Source organism: Asterias amurensis, chromosome 17, assembly GCF_032118995.1.
Source record: "Asterias amurensis chromosome 17, ASM3211899v1".
Lineage (NCBI taxonomy): Eukaryota > Metazoa > Echinodermata > Asteroidea > Forcipulatida > Asteriidae > Asterias > Asterias amurensis.
Window position 1 is genome coordinate 15543843 of NC_092664.1, and position 19263 is coordinate 15563105.

General features: G+C 40.3%; 2 protein-coding genes across 2 annotated transcripts; one reads left to right on the top strand and one right to left on the bottom strand.

Annotated features, from left to right (window-relative positions):
- Window positions 1-212: 212 nt before the first annotated feature.
- Window positions 213-4157, top strand: LOC139950034 (uncharacterized). Its single transcript, XM_071948667.1, has 3 exons — window positions 213-358; window positions 1277-1572; window positions 2288-4157. The coding sequence occupies exons 2-3, from the start codon at window positions 1294-1296 to the stop codon at window positions 2645-2647; spliced, it is 639 nt and encodes a 212-aa protein (XP_071804768.1). The 5' UTR covers window positions 213-358; window positions 1277-1293; the 3' UTR covers window positions 2648-4157.
- Window positions 4158-4856: 699 nt separating this feature from the next.
- Window positions 4857-18238, bottom strand: LOC139949951 (programmed cell death protein 6-like). Its single transcript, XM_071948539.1, has 5 exons — window positions 18194-18238; window positions 12396-12774; window positions 10848-11021; window positions 10088-10231; window positions 4857-7247 (listed from the first exon to the last, which is right to left on the bottom strand). Exons 1-5 carry the CDS (start codon window positions 18215-18217, stop codon window positions 7021-7023), a joined length of 948 nt encoding a protein of 315 aa, XP_071804640.1. The 5' UTR covers window positions 18218-18238; the 3' UTR covers window positions 4857-7020.
- Between the last annotated feature and the right edge of the window lie 1025 nt (window positions 18239-19263).

Below are 19263 nucleotides of genomic sequence, written 5' to 3' on the forward strand. Positions count from 1 at the left end.
AACCAAATAATTTCCAAAGACGCTAAAAAAAGGCATTTTCATTAAAACAATGAAGCAACTTTTTGAATCTTATTAGTTAAAATAATAATTTTATACAAATCTGGTGTGGACAAGCATTCACAGTTTGATTGAATTGCATGACTCAACTACACGTTCTTTAAAAACAATTAAATCAAAACATGAGGGAGGAGTCTGGTTCGTCCGTACGAGACTAACGCCTTTTGATGGTGATTTAAAGGGAACAAACGTAAGAACAAGACCTATGTGTATTCTGATTGTTGGTGTGCGAAAGTGAATTGAGGCTATACATTACTCTGGCTAGGTGTTATATTTTGGTTTTCGAAGATCAAAAACAAAGGTAATTTGGGGGGAGGGGGTGATATGGTGTACATTTCAGGTCATGTTAAACTGAGCTGTCATGTAATTGTATGTAGGAAAAAATTGCCGTATCCTACCACAATTTTTTCATTCAATTCAAATTAAATACATACAATTAATTTGTTATAAAAAAAATATGAAATAATTAATAAAGAAATAAAAAAATGTATGAATTATTTTTACCTACTAACTAATTAAACTAGTGTTATTACTAAGTTAGTACTAGCCTACTACTATATTACTTAATTAGTTATTAATTCACATTAATAAAATAATAACAATTATCTACTGGTAAAAATGTGTGAAAACGTGGTGGCAGGATACAGAAATTTTGAACAATCAATCCTTCGTCTCCGAGAGGTGAACATGTAATTTTTAATTAATTAGAGCGTATGAATGACCCAGTCCACAAAATTATTATTTTGTAACAAACAATAAGCCTATTCGCTATTGCAGCTGCGCATGTTCGTTACTGCTGACAATGCAATTTGTTTATCTCCCGTGACCTTTTGACAATAAACCCGGGTATTGTCAAAAGGTCACGGGAGATAAACAAATTGCGTTGTCAGCAGTAATGGACATGCGCAGCTGCAATAGCGAATAGGCTTATTACAATGAACGAAAATTCCATTTCTGAACTAAATGACATAACTTCTAGAAACTATTCTAGAAGTAAAATGACATCTTCATCACACTGAAACAGTCTTGACAGTAGTTACAATAATTGTAATTTGTAATGCTCTTGCGAGGGTCGATCGGGTCTCCGATAGTTTTGTAACTATGACAGTTGTGTGTGCTGGCTTGATTTGTGTAATTTTTGATACTAATCAAACTACCTGTTTTTTGTATCCAGGTAGGCCTATGTGTAACAATAATCTACTTCTCATTATTTTTAAAGACATGTGTAGTTTGTAGATGTCCGTACCTGAAACAAAACCACTGGACACAGTCACAGCAAGAAGAAGTATGGGGCCGGATAGAAAAACGGAGGAAGATCCGGAGAAAGACGGCTCTACAGAGCGGGAGTTGGTGATGCCCCAGATGGTGGTTGCTATGGGAGATGAGAGCAGTGATGAGGATGGGAGTGATGATGAAGGGATGGGAGGGATGGGGCCACAAGGAGATGGTTACATGCTGTTACCATCGGATGCTGACCACGAGATGCAGGATGAACCTCCCGACACTCTCAATGAAGTAAGTATTCACGAATGTCACTAGCCCAAATTTAGTGCCGGCTAATAATTTGTGTTTGTGATCTTAGGGGGCGAAGCAAGGGGATGCGCCGAACGGTCCGAGGGAGAGATTTGGTAAACCAAGTGTGCGCTCGATCAAACCCAATGTGTATGTTTTTTGTACTGGCATTTATGGTTGGCTTCTGTTGACAACAAAATGAAAATTCAGCTTCTTTGGATAGATTAAGTGCCGGTCGGTAATACGCATAGCCTCTGAAAGCTTTTAGCAAGGCAAAGTTCCAGTGGGTTGCTCTGATTTCCAGTAGGCAGGACCGGGACCAACTGACGTGGTGACAACCCTGAGTAAATTGCCTAATAATTGTATCAAATTCCTTGCATGATTGGTGGTTGAACCTCTTGGCTGCGTAGAAAATTTGTAAATGCTTTACGCCGCCCAAAACCGCCCAACCAAGTTGCTCCACAATAGGCCCTACCTTGCAGGAAAGTACTTTATGGTAAAACGCCGTGTGAGAATCACTAAGTGGTGGATAGGAGGAGACCTATAAAGAAGCCACTGTTATTAAAAATTGTGTCGATCTGGAATGATCTAATAGTTGTGAATTAACCAAATTTAGATGTGGAAGAGAACATCATGCATTTAAAGCCATTGGACACTTTCGGTAAACAGTAATGTCTAAGGTCTAAAAACCTTTTTTCCTATGTGTTTGTATGCACAGGATGAATTTGAGTTTCCTTCCAACTCAAATAGTAATTCTCCGCAGCACCAGCACCAGCCACAGCTTCCCCCACACCTCTCTAAAGTCCTGCCCACCGAGACTCCCGCCCAAGACCCTGTCACAGTCGTGTCGTACACCGACACAGCCACATCACTTCAGGAGCGACGGCAGGTCATGGCGGCTGACGATGAAATACAGAAAGCCATGGCCGGGGTGTCACTGCCTGGACTAGCTGTACCCCCGTGGGCGAAAGCCCAGGGGGATGAAGGGTGGAAGGAACAGCTGAATGTGATGATGAAGGGAAAGGAGGAGAAGAGGAGAGAACCGTATCATGGGACGTCCAAGGAATCTAAATCATAAACATTTCTGGATGGCTGAAAGTTCCAACAGGCCTTGAATTTTATTTTTGACAGGGCAAGGCCATTTTTATTTTGCAAAGGGTACTTCCATTTGAAAATCCTAAAGTCAATGGGAAACTTTTGAAGGGGCATCAAAGGCCAAGACCATGGGTCAACGGAGACCATGGTCTCTGTAGCCTTCGTGTAATTCCAGGCCTGTTCTAATCTGGAAACCATGTCTTTACACAAAAAAACTCAAGATATTGTTCCTGTTTCTATGTACTTCCCTAATGTCAATGGGATCATCGATACTTGAACTGCACACCACACAGCCATAGGGACCATGCTTGGCTTGGCATTAGGGTATTAAACTCATGCACTGACATCCAAGACAAACTCAAGTCAAATGAATCTAAAGCATGGACATTTCTTGTTGCCTGAGAGCTCTTATCTCAAACCATGTCTTCACAAATTATTCAAGATGCTGTCCCTGTTTCTCCTTCCCTAATGTCAATAGACCGATCCATTAAGCTCCGCCCCATTGCGTATTGACCAATCACAACGCAACGACGGTCCGACAAATCAAGTCCGACATGCGTGCGCGTATGCTTGACGCGCGCGGTAGTGTTGTGCAGAAAGGCATAGGAGAGAATCGGGTGTTCTTGCACACATGTGTGTTGTGGGCGGAGCCTAATGGATCGGTCTATTGTGATCATTGCTACTTAAACTACAGCACATCACACAGCCATAGCAAGCATGTTTGGCCTCGGGTCATGGTAATGACCTGTTAATGACATCAAACGTAGTCTTATGTCTGCCATTGGTGGACTGCCATTTGGGAGTCAAAGATACATGTATATGGTGTGCATCTATTTAAATCTTTTTTTTTATGTACACGTAATAAGAATAGTGGCTTCATATAGCGTTCAAACCCGTTATTACTAGGACAAGCATTCAATGACTTGTTCACAAGTTTGGGGTTGTGTCCTAGTTTGGAGGGTCAACGTGCTGGAAAATGTATTTACTAAAGAGTATTATTTGCGGGTACGAGGTTAAAACTTGTCTTTACATTATGACCTGAAACACCATAAAGGGTAGGCTACCTCTTTGCATTCGTAGCAGTGTTGTCAGTGGTTGTAAAGTTGAAGATTAATATACCTGAAATCGCTCAAAAAGTGTTTTAAAATGTGTTTGGTGCAGACATATACTGGAAATATTTTGAGTTAATTCATGGGTTTTTTTATTTGGGTTTTCTTAATTAAATCGCTCCTCAAATTTTCATCAGTGGTACACTTAAAATAAAGTTACACCCATTAACAAACATTCCAATGGGTCGTGTTGGATATTAATAGTACACTTTGCTGTATTTCCTGCCATGAGATGGGGGAGGGGAGTATCCAAAGTGTCGTCGGCGTCACTCTTTGTAACTTTTCTTCCAGAGTTCGTTTGTTTTACTATGTTAAAAATGCTTGTGAATATGGGTTTTGTTATCACCTGCTAAATAATATAAAAGCTGGAGGAGTAATGTGAAATTTGGTGTTGTTTCGTTTGATTGATTTGTGCATCCAGAGTAATCAGGTCTTTGGGATCCCTACTTCTGTTCGTGTTAAAAAAATACTGTTCGCGTAATTTGGGTTCGAACAAAGACAAGTTTACTTTAGTGGATTTTGAAACATCGACCTCAGGATTAAGGTGCCGGCACCAACTGAGCTATATAGCCCCCATGTTAGTCTTGGTGCAAGACGTTTCTCGTTTCCCTTTCACGCACACCGCGGCCAATTCACCGACAGCGCGCGCACTGACTCACCTGACTTATAGTCCACTCAGGCGGTGAGTGGGCTAAAGTCAGGTGAGTCGGTGTGCGCGCTGTCGGTGAATTTGCCGCGGTGTGCGTGAAAGGGAAATGAGAAACGTCTTGCACCAAGACTACCCCCATGTTGGTGGTCTCCCTATAAATAACTATTAGTCAATATCTTTGTTCAGTGGTGTCACTAAGAAGCCATAGCCATGTTGGCCGTCAAGTAGCCAGGGATCACACCCAAGTTTACCTTGCAACCTGGGAATGGGCAGCAGAGGGATCACCGTTAAGGGGATGAAACTTTTATCTTAAATACCAAGAAATAATTACTTCCCTGCAAATAAGCACTGATATAAATTGCAATCTGGTTAAGCTTCATGATTAAAACAAAGGAATTCTTTATAACTAAATCCATTTCGAGGGCGAATCATCCAACTTTTTCACAGTAGTTCTCTGAACTTGTTTCTTTATTCACACAAGGGACATCCCTGCACATTATATACATTACATTAAAAGTCAAATCAATTTGCTCAGTAATTTTCCTGGCCCTCTTGGTGCAAAAAGACAGCATTTTGAAGTCCAAGTTTGATGTATTAGTATAAAAAAAAGACAAAGAAGGAATATATAAATCTATCGCTGAATAATTTGGTAGAATGAATAAATACGAGTACAGCCCTTGCTAAAACTATAGGCTAAAACTATCTTAACACCGATGCTACAAAAAAACAAATTGCACTGAACTGTACAATCATTGGATGTATACTCTCCTGTAAGTAAGAGCTTTGAGAAGCCTGTGACAAAATCAGGCGCATCTCGATAATAAAGAAATGCTGTTAAACATGTGTTTTAAGTTAAGACAAAGCAGCCATTATACCATTAAGTGTCAAGACAGGGACTCAAACCCACACTCTGCTGATCAGAAACACCAGAGCTTGAGTCCTGTGCACACCAGAGCTCGACTTTTGAGCTGCTCCCAGCCATTAGCAAATATACACTACTTGCATCAGTGAAAATGACTAATTACCAGATAGTTTTAAAAGAAAAAAAATAGTGTTGCTTCAGTGTGACAAATGCTGTGTGTTTGAGCTCCACCCAAGTGGTTTGCCCGTCAGTTTATTTTCACATGACTCGGGAAAGTAGGCATACTGAGTATATGCTGCTTAAAATTTATACACCGGTCCGAGACCAAAAGCCAAATAACAGTCTGACAGTTTAACAAGCATCTTCTCATTCCTGATACAAGAATTACTTAAGAACTAGGGGATTTTTTTCAAATTTTAACCGAAGGCTGTCCCTGCAAACAGATCCAGTTAGTTAGGTAACCTGAATGAGTATACTTGGAATGCACATGTGCATACTCTTCAGAAGTCAGGGAACAAGACTTGAGATGTGAGAAGAAAAATGCAGAAGATAGTTAATGAAAAAAGATTATTAAAATCACAAATACCTGCGTATTATTCAACGATTCATTTATACATGTAAGTACTCAATATGAAAAGAACAAATTTTTTTTTTTTCATGATCGTAGAGCTAAGTTGTGAAACAAATAAATTTACTGTTTCATAAATTTCATGAAGCCAGATTATAATGTATGTACGATATGTAATCCATATCCTTCACAATTCTTCCCTCAACACTAGGTGCACTACTGAACACCCAAAATGTTTAGACTTTGAAAAGAGTGGTGTATTTATTTCACTGATCTGGTTAACGTATGGTGTCGGAACGCAAAGGTACAAAATTGTTCACATTGATAGAATGTGTAGATTTGAAAAATATATTGCAATATCATGACCTATCGCGTCTTGGCCATGCAGTCAAGAGCATCAAACTCAAGTTCTGACGGCTGAGAAATCAGAGTACGGGTTTGACTCCAGCCTGCTCATGACACTTGCATCCTTGTCAGGCACTTCTCATCTTATGTTGGTGTGAATACTCAATTACCTCCGGTTGGGTAATTATCGCATCCAGACTGCAACCGGTATTAAACAGAGTGTTTAAAACCAGCCAAGCACATAATTTATTTATTCCCTTATTAATGTTATTAACCACTTCACTTTGGTATTATGAAAATTTGTCTGGGCCCAACAACGCTATAATTTTCAGAACTTTTTGGAGCTTCTGGAGAAATTATTTTCCTTTGAAAATATCATTGTCACAGAAAAAAACCCTGACCTGAGCAATAACACAGCCTCTTATAACTAGCACCATTATTTGTAGATTTCTCGTGAGATGCTGAGAACTCGATACGCTCGGACTTATCTACCAAAAAACGAATACAATGATAAAAAATGATGGCAGCCTTTATATTTCAAGTATGCCAAATCTGTACAACAGGATAACGGTCTGGAATTGGGGACTAAACACTCCCAAACAAAGGGAGATTACGAGCATGATTGCCAGTGGCTTCTGTCACTCTTTGTACGCATGAAACAAAGCATAGCACTGCAGGTAGGAGCCTGTACAAGCTACACAATGACATGTCCACATGAATATTATTGTCAGATGTCCGGCTGCTACATGTAGCTAAAGATTGAGGGCGTAGGACAGTCCAGGAAAGTCTGAAGTGGTTAGTGAGAAACAAAAAAGTCATCAAATCAAGGTTTATAAGCGAGGGCAAGCGACATGAAGTCCTCGTAGTTGATCGTAATCTTGCCGTTGAGGTTTGAGTCTCTCTGCTTGAAGGCTTCGGTGAGTGACCGTAGCAAGACGCAGATCTGGATGAAGTCGTCAAACTTGACGGAGCGCCTCGACTGACGGTCAAACTTCAAGATGAGCACCTGGACGAAGTTCTGACTGATGCGGAATCCCATCTCGTTCAAGGCTGGAAAATAACAAAAGAGTAATAATAATAATTAAAAAGCTTTAATATAGTGCCAAAATCCACCTTAAAAGACATTTAAGGCACTTTAAAGATTAAATTAGAATTAAAATATTTTTTTGTCCGCATTATAAATATACAGAAATTAAGTTTCCATTGGCATATACAAGAATAAAACGATTATTAGTTACAAACAATTACAACGATACATATATTAAAAGGACAGAAATATACACACTAAGAATAAGTAACACACCCACCTAATAAATACAGCAAATATGTACAAAGTAATCCTGTGAATGAGAAAACCAGTTATTTACGTACAACTGATGTGTTAAATAATTGGATGGAGTTGGGGACAAAGGATTGCCTGTATCGAGTAAGACTTGTACGAGGAACACAAAGTCTAAGACCAGGGGCGGATTGCACCAAACGGTCTTAAACCGGTCTATGCGCTATAGCCGGCTAACTTGAGCAAGCTTAGACAGTCTTTAATTATAGACCGATTGCAATAGCGCGGTCTATAATTATAGCCAGTCTTAAATCTTAAGCCTGCTCAGAGCTGGCTTTAATCAGTCTTTGTTTTGGTTTTTAAAGATGGCGCTGCTTGTGTTAGTTGTAGACAATTTGATGCAAAGGGCTCAACGACGAGATGATATTTAGCGATAGATTACACCCATTAGAGGCATATGATTATGATAAATTATATCATAAATATATGTTCCCAAGAGTAAAAATGATACAACTCTCAGATTTGATATCCGATGATTTAAACCAAAGCAATAACAACAATGCCGTACCACCAGTGCCTGCAGAGTGCTAAGTATTATGGGACATTTGTTCGTATTTCATTACTTTTCAGCGACTTATCTAAGACCGGCTTATTGCAACAGGCTTAATGACTGACTAAGGGTGGCACGGTTGGCTTGTGCGTAAAGCGCTCGCCTCTCACCAAGGTGACCCCGGTTCGATTCCCGGTCGGGGCCATATGTGAGTTGAGTTGTGCGTTGGTTCTCTGCTGTGCCACGAGGGTTTTCCAGACTATCCGGTTTTCCTCCCTCAGGAAAAAATCAAACACTTTCGATCTTGGCTGTGCTCCGTGGTCATAATGGGTTGATGTGGCTGGCAGCTTAATGCGCCCTTGCATGCCTGCTTCTCGAACACGTTGTAGCCGCGTCCTTCGCAATTCAGCTCTTAGCTGCGAGTAAGGATGATTAGCCCCCCAAATTATTATTATTTAAGCTAAGACCGTCTAAGGCAGATATCCGGCTATAACTGACTGGTCTTAGACCGTTTTATTGCAATCCGCCCCAGATCTATTAAAAAACAAAGTGATTAAAAGGAATAATACGAATAAAACAAGCAGCCAATTAGTAAACATTCTGATATATAATACAAGTGTAAGCATAAACAGGAATTCCATGAACCCCTTGAAAAAAAACCTTAACAATGCCCTATGAAACTAAAACAAACAAGGAAGGGGGGAAATAAGAAGATTGTAAAACACTTCAAGAATGACGACAATGCATAAGAAAGTTAGTAAAATATCTATATTTTCAATAAAAGGAATGGGCAAAGGGCATAGGTAAACACACTAAGGACCTGGCTATTCCAGGTAAAAATACGGTATTGGTAATAATACGGAATGATTGGTTATCGGCTCAATCAAGAGGCTAGATCCAGTTGGTAAAGCTTTAAGGTGTGTACAACATACAATTGTTGCACGCTGTGACTGGGTCCATGGCATTTTGTACACCCGAGGGGGGAATAAACACCCGAGGCCAAGCCGAGGGTGCCATTTTCCCCCGAGGGTGTAAAAACCCGTGGACCCCAATCACAGCATGCATTACAATTGCTTTGTTATACATGTACCATGGTAACATTAATATTCCTCTTCTTGAAGTTCTGTTGTTATTATCAAACTTTATTACAACGGAGTAGTCATTGTTTAATAAGCAGACAAACAAGAAACAATGCATGACTGTTCCCTCGAACCCGCGGGTGTTTCGTACACAGCGCTGGAAATCGACCAACACTGGGAACGATCAAGGTGATGTACACCCAAGCTGTGTAACATGCGTTTTTGTTGCACGACACGTGATTGGTTCACGACCACCAATCAAACTTCACAGTTTGTGACCGAGGTATAACAAAGCTACATGGAGCAAGTGTGAGGAATGGATTCTTTGAACGGTTTTGAACGGTCAATTGATCAAACATAAGACATAAAAAAACTAAACTTTAATTCTCCCCTGCAAAAAAGAAGAAATTACATTGCTCATACAAGTATAAAAGCGCCACAAGTTTCAAAAAGGTTACAAAAAGGCAGATACAAATATTGCTCAAGAACCAACGCACAAGGGTTTAAAGGAACACGTTGCCTTGGATCGGTCGAGTTGGTCTTTGAAAAGCGTTTGTAACCGTTTTTTATAAAATGCATATGGGTAGAAAGATGTTGTAAAAGTAGAATACAATGATCCACACAAACATGCCTCGAAATTGCGTGGTTTTCCTTTTACCTCGTCGACTAGCACGTCGGCCATTTCTGGGGGTCAAAATTTTGACTCCCATAAATGGCCGACCGTGTTAGTTCGCACAGTAGAAGGAAAACCACGCAATTTCGAGGCAAACTTGTGTGGATCATTGTATTCTACTTTTAAAACATCTTTCCAACCACATGCATTATAAACAAAACGGTTACAAACGCTTTTGTTTTGACCAACTCGTCCGATCCAAGGCAACGTGTTCCTTTAAGAATATAATCTGTACACACCAAGTCTAGCCATTGGCCATGTAGACAACAAGATAAAAATAAAAGGAGTGATATTTGACATGTAACCTACCTGTGTACAACTCTCCTCCATCAATATTTCCAGATTTATCCCGGTCGTAGCGGTCAAACACACCCCTCCATTGCTGAATGTAAGCCCACAAGGCACCAAACTCTTGTATATTGATCGTTCCGTTGTTGTCTTTGTCAAACAATCCTGTGTACAGACAAAGAACAACAGTTCAAAGTAAACAGCCCTTCTTTTTTAGCAAAAAAAATCATTCACTTGACTCACCAATTACAGGTTCTCCCACACCCCTACAGTTACATATATCTCATTCTTTCTTGTGCACACATAACAATTGCCAAAACAAATTGTGTTTTCCTACCTACATGTACCTACTGTACCCTTTTTCCTTTCAGCAAGATAAGCCCTTTTCACACTACTCTATTACCCAGGGGAAACCCAGGGAAGTCCAGAGGGCAACCCCAAGGAGTAACGACCGGCCCGTTCACACTCAGATCACTCTACTCCTGATCTACCTTGGCAAATGAACATACCCCTCGGAATAGTCACCCCTCGGAAAAGCCACTCCTGCTCAGGAGTGGAAATAAGTGGTAAATACTTGTGGTATTCTTGTAAAATGCAACCAGACCCCTGAACATTAGGAACCTACATGTAGGTGGTGTCATTGTGGAAGTGGGCCGAGGTAAGTTTGGGGTAAAAAACTCATGGGGCCTCCCCAGGGCTGTATTCAACGGGAATGAGAAAAAATGTGTGAAAAGGGCTTTACAAGAAACAAAACTTCTTGTTGGTTAGGAATTACCCTTACCTATCATTAATCTACACGTTTCTCCGTTGAAGTGCGACCAGTTGCCATTCATCAGAGCTTGCTGAAGCTCATTGGATGTGATACTGCCGGACTTGTCATTGTCCACTGACTGGAACCACTGGTAGACTGTCGGGTCAATACCTGGTGGAGCGCCACCAGGTGGTGCACCATAGGCTGTAAAATGGACCAGGCAAATAAATACACTGTTAATTAAATTGATTGATTTATATTGGACACATTCCATAAAACATACACAAGCGCAAAACAAAATAATTGAGAATAAAAATAATAGTAATAATCATTTATCAAATTTATATTGCACTCTCTCCGGGACCAGCCTGTTTGAGGGTGCATTCAAATTAAACCCCAGTGTATAGACATGAAAACATCAAAATGTACATGTATGCAGTAAACAATAAAAAAGGGTAATTACAATACATAAATACAAGAACATTTAAAACATAAACAATTAAATAAACAACAATAGAAAAAGGACAATAATTTAAATGGTAACAGCAAAAATCACAAAACAAACACAACAAACTCCTGACGTTGACTAGAGCAAGCTAGTCGAAACTTTGAGACCAATTCAGAACTAACTCCGCGGCAGTACAGTCTATATTATTCCAGTCTATTTTCTATACCATCCGCCCTGGTAATATTTAAAAAGCAGGACAGTTCTTTTCAGAACTGAGAAGTCTCCCGAACCTCCGATTATCTACTCTGCGGCAGTAGAATAAAGCAAGACAGTTCTCTAAGAACAAGTTCTACCTGGCAAGTAGAAACACACATGGTGTTACCGCAAACCAAATATACATTGATACCTCACCATGCAATGCCTCAAATCCTATAAACTTTTTAAAAAATAGGAAGTTCTTCTACCACAAGTTTAAGCTAACACTGGTTGCACATACATGTAGTTATTAAAACAGTGTGCTATGCCACTTACCAGAGGAAAATTACATGTACTATAGCCCTTTCTGGTGAAATCATGAAATATAAAGATCATCCCTTGCACCATTATTATTGTTTCACGAGGTCAGAAAAAATACTCTGTAGCATCCAATGTAGAACCACACACTTTCTTATTTCATTTGTGCCGTTATCAGTTAGAGTATGTTACGATTCTTAGTGGGTTTTTACTGATTATTTTTTATCCTATGGCTTGTGTGAGTGGAGAGGTTTGGGCAGTTTTTGCTAATGTGGTGTTTTTGTTTAGATATGATTGTGTTTTTTACTTATCTTTCATCAGTGTATATTTAAATCATGGTTTATAAATATTTATGTATTATTGTTCTATTTTCTTTTAGCTTTCTATTAATGTTTTGACTTGTAAATTTTCCATTTTTGTACTTTTTTATTGATGGCCAAATAAATTATTGAACTCAAGGAATTGAAGAGCAAAGTTCAAGTCTGGAGCTTTTTATTTCTAATGCTGTTTCAATGTCTTTACGATACACGTAAGTGAGCATTCGAGTTAGCTCGTTTGGGTTCTTCTTGAACACAGATTAATTAAATTGAATTGAATTGAAACAAATCTGATCTCACCTTGCTGACCATAACCCCCTTGTTGAGGAGCTCCATATCCGGGCTGACTGGCTGGAGCAGGGGCACGGTATCCCGGTTGCGCCCCATACCCGGGTTGCGCAGTAGCGGGTGCACCATATCTTTGTGGCTGCTGCCCGTAGCCTGGTTGGGCGCCTGGCGCCCCATAGCCGGGCTGTCCTGCTGGGGGTGGGGCTCCATAAGCTTGCTGGGGGGGGGCTCCGTATCTGGGCTGTGCACCAGGAGGGGCACCGTAAGCTTGTTGTTGGCCTTGGGGAGGGGCACCGTAAGCTTGTTGGCCTGGCGGTGGGGCACCGTAAGCTTGTTGGCCCGGAACGGGGGAACCATATGCTTGTTGGCCCGGGGGAGGGGCACCATAACCCTGAGTTAATAACGAGAAAAAATTAGCCAAGACTAAAACTAAAAGAGCAATTTAACTTTAAATGTAAACTTATCTATGTATAGGCCTACATATCAAACATACAGGTAGGCCTATAGTACATGTTTGTGTTTTATTACTGTAAGAACTTAAAGATTTATTTTAAGGTTAATTTAAGACATAAGGCCTTTTCTCACTACTGACATTTAATTGGTAAATTGTCAACCCGGATGGGCCTATAACATTACAAACAGCTCAAATTTCAGTGTCACATTTGGTTTTGCTAAGCTGTGTTGGGTATGTTGGTGTGTAACTTTTGATCCATTTTGTAATGTGTGATCGTTTAAATTGAAGCCCTTACACATATCAAATTTACCTCTGTAGTGTAGGGCAAGGATAATTTTCCGCACCTCGCCACCAATTAATTAGCTCCGATTCCACTGAATAGACCGATCCACTAAGCTCCGCCCCATTGCATATTGACCAATCACAACGCAATGAAGGTCCGACAAATAAGGTCCGACATACGTGCGTGTATCTTGGCGTGCGCGGTAGAGTTATGCAGAAAGGCATTGGAGAACCCCACGTGTTCTTGATCACACGTGCGTAGTGGGCGGAGCCTACTGGATCGGTCTATTGTTTTCTTACCTTGAAGAAGGGTTACAGCATTTTATAAATAAAAACAAATTCTTCAAAAAAATTGCCAGAAAGTGGTGGCAAGGTCATAGAGGAAAGCTAAGGCCACGAGAATGAAAGTTTTAGATTTGCGTCCGGGCATTTTTTAAATGACATGAGGCTTTTTAAAAAAATTTCATTATTCATTGTTTTCTCGTATATTATTTTTGTATACAAACATGTCGTACGTAGCAAGCTTCTTTAACGATGTAAAATTGCAAATGTAACTGGCAGGTCTGTATGCTTCATATTTGAAAGGGCAAGGGCACCAAGGCATTTTCTTCTTGGTAAAGGGCACCCTATGATGAAATTGCAAATTTGTACTGGAGCATTTCAAGGGCACCAAGGCAATGACCAGAGGACACGGAGGCAATCGCCTCTGATGCCTCCGTGAAGTATCAGGCCTGAACTGGTGTGTATAATCATATGTTCTGCACGCTGTGATTAGCCGTTGATGGCTTTTAGATAATTCCACTTGTGATCTTGGCTAGACTTCAACGTAGTACACGTTCAGGAACGGAGTAAAGAATTGGCACACATTGTGCATTAATTAATTGGGCCTGCAGATTGTGCACATTGCACAGTTATGACAGCCTTGGAGAAATTCTAATAACATGGACAACTTTTGCCAACAGAGGGCATTGCAGGGCAAAGGTCATTTAATTATTTCTCAATGTGCGTTGTTGACTCCGCATTGTTTAATCCTAGAACTATTTCGGTTTCGTCTGGCTATCGTCTCCTGTAACATCATAGGTTTGTATCTCTCACGCGTAAAACGATGATGGTTCAATGAATTTTGGAATCACAAATCTCTCTTTTTTTTTTTTTTAATCTCACCAAAATTAGGCTCTATATGTGTCCTTTGATATCTCACTGTCCGGGGCGACGACCAGAGATTCCACTCCGCAATCTCAATTTTTTTTTTTTTATTATAAATTCTTACCATAATTTCGGAGTCCGCATCTTATCTACTGTAACGTCCGTCGATATCGGTTTTTTCCCATTACCGATATATCGAAAATTTAATATCGAGTATACTCGATATATCGAGTATTTCCCGCGCGCAAGATGAAGCCTAAAAACAGCACTTGGTATACTCATGGCGAGTAGAAATATATATACCGTAGACTGACAGTTTAATAGGGTTACATTTAAACCTGTTTTGGGGGGCCCCGACCTTGTTTGTAGTTCAAAAATTTCAAATTGCGTAGTCCCGCGCCCCGATTATTTCTGGTTTTACAACAAAGTATGATCGCCGCTACCGCTGGCTTGGCCAATATTGGTGAACGCTCACCACAATTCTCGATTCGTGATTGGCCATGATTGACCGTCTCAAAATGACACAGAGCCTTTGTGAGTTGCGAGACTCGCCGACATTAAGGTGTCAGTTGCCGATGCGTTGACGTAAAAGTGTCAATCAAGTTGTCCGACGGGCGCGCGGGCGGGCGGCTTTGGGTTGAGATCTTTGGTACGATGTGGAAAAAAAAAATTGGTGCGACAGGCCCGCTGTTCTATGTGGAGAGTGAAGTGTGTTAGGGGAGCGTGGCGCTTCAAACTTCAACACTAAATGAATTAGTTACTAAACTTTTTCAGAGTCTAATGCCCTCAAAAATAACGACAATTCACGGCAATATTGTTAGATACATTATACATGTCCGCTGGTATGTTACACTACCTTTACGGTTGAAAATGGTTGAGATAATCATCGAAAAAAAAATCACTAGAAAGTCCCGCAAAACACAGACCTACCATTCCGCGCTCACAATATACAACGCAAACAGCATGCAGTCACATAGTCTCCAATAAAGGCTCGTAGCACTTAGCATTCTATAAAGGCATGAAACATTGAATGCTAGAACGCCCTCTATTGTCAAAATAACGCAGTGCATCACGCGATACCGCGTTGACAAAAGACTGCACTTGTCTGTGCATGCTTGGGCAAACGGGTTTTCCCCCCGAATTGCAATAACCACACACGCTGGTGTGCACGCTTAAACCGTACAACACCATAGTTATCGCTGGTACGCACGCATTAGCCGCCGACAACGTGGTCTGCGAAGCCATAGTTCCTCGGAAATGTTAGCTTGTTTACGAACACAACGTGTAGGCTTTATTTGACCAAAATGACGCCATTACGATACCTTGGATTGATAGAAAGATTATTTTTCTGTATAACGTAAGATTGTTTTCTTCCTTATTTTGTTATGTCTTGTTGATTCGGGGAAATTTTTTGCGGGGTATTTTTGCAAAGTAGTGGTGGTTTCTTTTGAGGTTTTACCGTACGCTCGCCGCGGGGTCGTGAACTTCTGCGGCGGGCCAGCGGCTGATGGCGAAAGCCCGAAGAACAAGCAGACATACTTGGTTGTAAAACGTATTTTATTTAATACGGCAACTCAAAATGATGAAACTATATAACGACGACGGCTTTTCTAATACTCAAACACAGATTTCTCTTAAATAATCGGACACTCTTTTGGTATTTTCGATATCATTTAAGAACATCGAAATTTTCAAAACATCGAAAATTTTCGATATATCGAAAATCCGATATTACGATATGATTATAAAAGTGACATCGGCGATTTCGATGTCAAAAAAATATCGAGTTTTTGAGTATTTTCGATATATCGACGGACGTTAATCTACTGTACGTGCTCTGCCAACAATTTGCAGACACCTCCTTTTAATTTTGCGAATGTAGGCCACGAGAGGGCGGGCAAAACATAAACATGCAGCACGGAACCACGAAGCTCGCACAGGGTACCAGTATGTACACTTTTCGCACACGCAGCAAACAGCCGTAGGTAAACAGTTTGCAACGTGAACTCTGTTTTAGCCGGCCATGTGCGGGCGCTTTAAAATGTTTTACCTGTGGTGTGGATTCTCTGGTCGTCCCCTCGGACAGTGAGATATCAAAGGACACATAGAGCCTAATTTTGGTGAGATTTAAAAAGAAAAAGAAAAAAAATGAGAGATTTGTGATTCCAAAATTCATTGAACCATCATCGTTTTACGCGTGAGAGATACATGAGGTTACGGGAGACGAAAGCCAGCCGAAACTGAAACTACTAGGAGTAGCATTGATTCACAAAGATTTTGTTGCAATAAAATCAAAGGAAGCTTAAAACATGTTCAAAAAAGAGAAAACATCCGATCCTCAACAAAACACAAATTCACTTTAATTGTTTTTCCAAAATCCAAGCAAATCGAGTAAACTGGAATTAATTGGATGTAGGCTACTTACTACATTAACCCGATATTGATAACGCATGAAAAAGTGGTGGCAGCGGCAGGATTTAGAAGAAAAAAATTCCGGTAGAGATCGGTAACACTATATACCAGAAAATACCGGAAATTACCGGAAAACACCGGAAAACTACCAGAAAACACCGGAAAACTACCGGAAAACACCAGAAAACATCTGAAAACTACCGGAAAACACCGGAAAGCTACCGGAAAGCTACCGGAAAACTCCAGCAAATAATAATTCTAAAAACGCGGTCCTACTAAAAGCCGACAACAAGCCGACAACGCCGACAACAAGCCGACAAAACCTACAACAAGCCCAGAGCGCCGCCAACACGCCGCCAACAAGTTTTAAATACCTCAAAAATGGCCAATAAACCATAGATATACTAGAAATATGTGTGTTCTGTAATATACATAAACTTAATGGAAAAACTTCACGAAAAGTGTGTATTTTTTAACCAGAAAAAAACTTCACCCGCACGGAAGGCGGTCATCTTGGCTTAAAATCGTGTTTGGACCAGTCCATTATGATACGGGTAAGTCAGGTTTAGCAATAGAGGGCGGGCGTCATGCACTGTGCACACTGCAGTAAAGGTCTTCACATGAAGCCCGCCCTCTTTTGTTGACAAGTGCTAAATCTACCCGTATTATAATGGTCTGGTCCCAAAACGGTTTTTAAGCCAAGATGGCGTCCGACCGCTTTTAATTCCGTGCGGGTGAAGGTTTTTTTTCTGGTTAAAAAATACACACTTTTCGTGAAGTTTTTCCATTAAATTTACGTTAATTTACAGCACACATTATAGTTCTAATATATCTATGGTTGATTGGCCATTTTGGAGGTATTTAAAACCTGTTGGCGGCGCTCTGGACTTGTTGTCGGCGTTGTCGGCTTTTAGAATAGTAGAACCGCGATCGGTTGATCGCGCAGAGAGATTGACCGGCCGATCGCACCCAACATTTCCATCAGTTTTCGGTATTTTCAGGTATGTCGCTTGTATTTTTAGTTATTTTGCTTGTTACTCCTTGGGGTTTTCCGGTATTTACTGGTATTTTCCGGTGTTTTCTGGTATTTTCCGGTGTTTTCTGGTGTTTTACGGTATTTTTCCGGTATTTTCCGGTAGTTTTCCGGTAGTTTTCCGGTAGTTTTCCGGTGTTTTCCGGTATTTTTCTGGTATTTTCCGGTAATTTCCGGTGTTTTCCGGTATATAGTGACACCCATAGAGATATTGCGGTAATTGAAACTGCAATTAGTTGACGTGTACAAATAGTCAATACAAAGACGTACATGATGTAGCATGACTGACACTCTTCATGGGGGGATTGACAATCAATATCCATCGAGTCATTCAAAAGAACAGCATAAAATTAAAAAGCTCTTGACCAATTTATTAAAAATAACACAATTTAATGCACATATTCATTTTGAGAAATACAATTTACTTTGATTCTTTCATTGATGAATCGTGGACTAAATAGTGTTATATTTTACCATACTCACGGGTGCGGGTGGCCTGTATGACATGTTGCTCGTTTAAAGTTGCGTCAGGAACTGAGGCCTGTGGGCGTAAGTATACCCAAGCTTCAGGCATACAAAAATGCGTGGGGAACCACGAAACTTTGGCACCAGTCTACTTCTTCTTGCAACCAAGAGAGGGCGTAAACTGTTTTCATTTATTTTTCATTTTTTGCAGAATTCACAAAAAATAGAAAACCTACACTGGGCCAAAACTGGATTTATAGTGCAGAAAATAATAGAAATCATTCACTAGCCCAAAATTGGTTATGTAGTGGCACACAATTTTCGCAAAATTGGTAAAGTAAACTATTACTGTGGCAATACTGTTTTTGCAGAGCAACGACATTTTCGACAAGATCATAATTATTATTCTTTGGGCCAATAGGCCTCATCTCACTGGTCTTGTTTTGTAGCTGCACACCATTTTTTGACAAAATAATTGGTAGAAAACTTACAATATTGGCCAATACTTGTTTTGTGGCGGCACACCATTTTAGGGAAAAATGATAGAAAACCTTATGTAGGCTAATACTGGTTTTGTAGCGGCACCCGGATATTAATTTTCGCAAAATTAATAGTAGAAAACCTTTTCTGGAGCGCCAACCAAATAGGGCCACTATGGCCTACTGGTACTGTAGCTGCACATTCGGCCAAGGTGATAGAACCCTTTCTAGGCCAATGTATGTTTTTTGCAGCGGTACACAATATTATTTGCAGAATATAGAAAACCTTTTCTCGGCCATTGTATAGCTGCAAACCATTTTTATGCAAATAATTATTGGTAGAAAACCTACACAACTTGGCCAAAGTAGCGGCTTGCGGCAAAATAATGGTAGAACACTGGGCCAAGTAGAAAACCTTGGGACTATATAGCTTATACTGTGCTAATCCTGTTTTTTTTTTGTAGGGGCACACCATTCGGCAAAAATATAAAATCTTTTCTAGGTCTACTTGTAGCGACACACCATTTTGACAACCGCGGGCAAAAAGGGTAGAAAACCTACACTGGGCCACTGGTTTTGTAGCGGCACACATTCCGCAAAATATTAAAG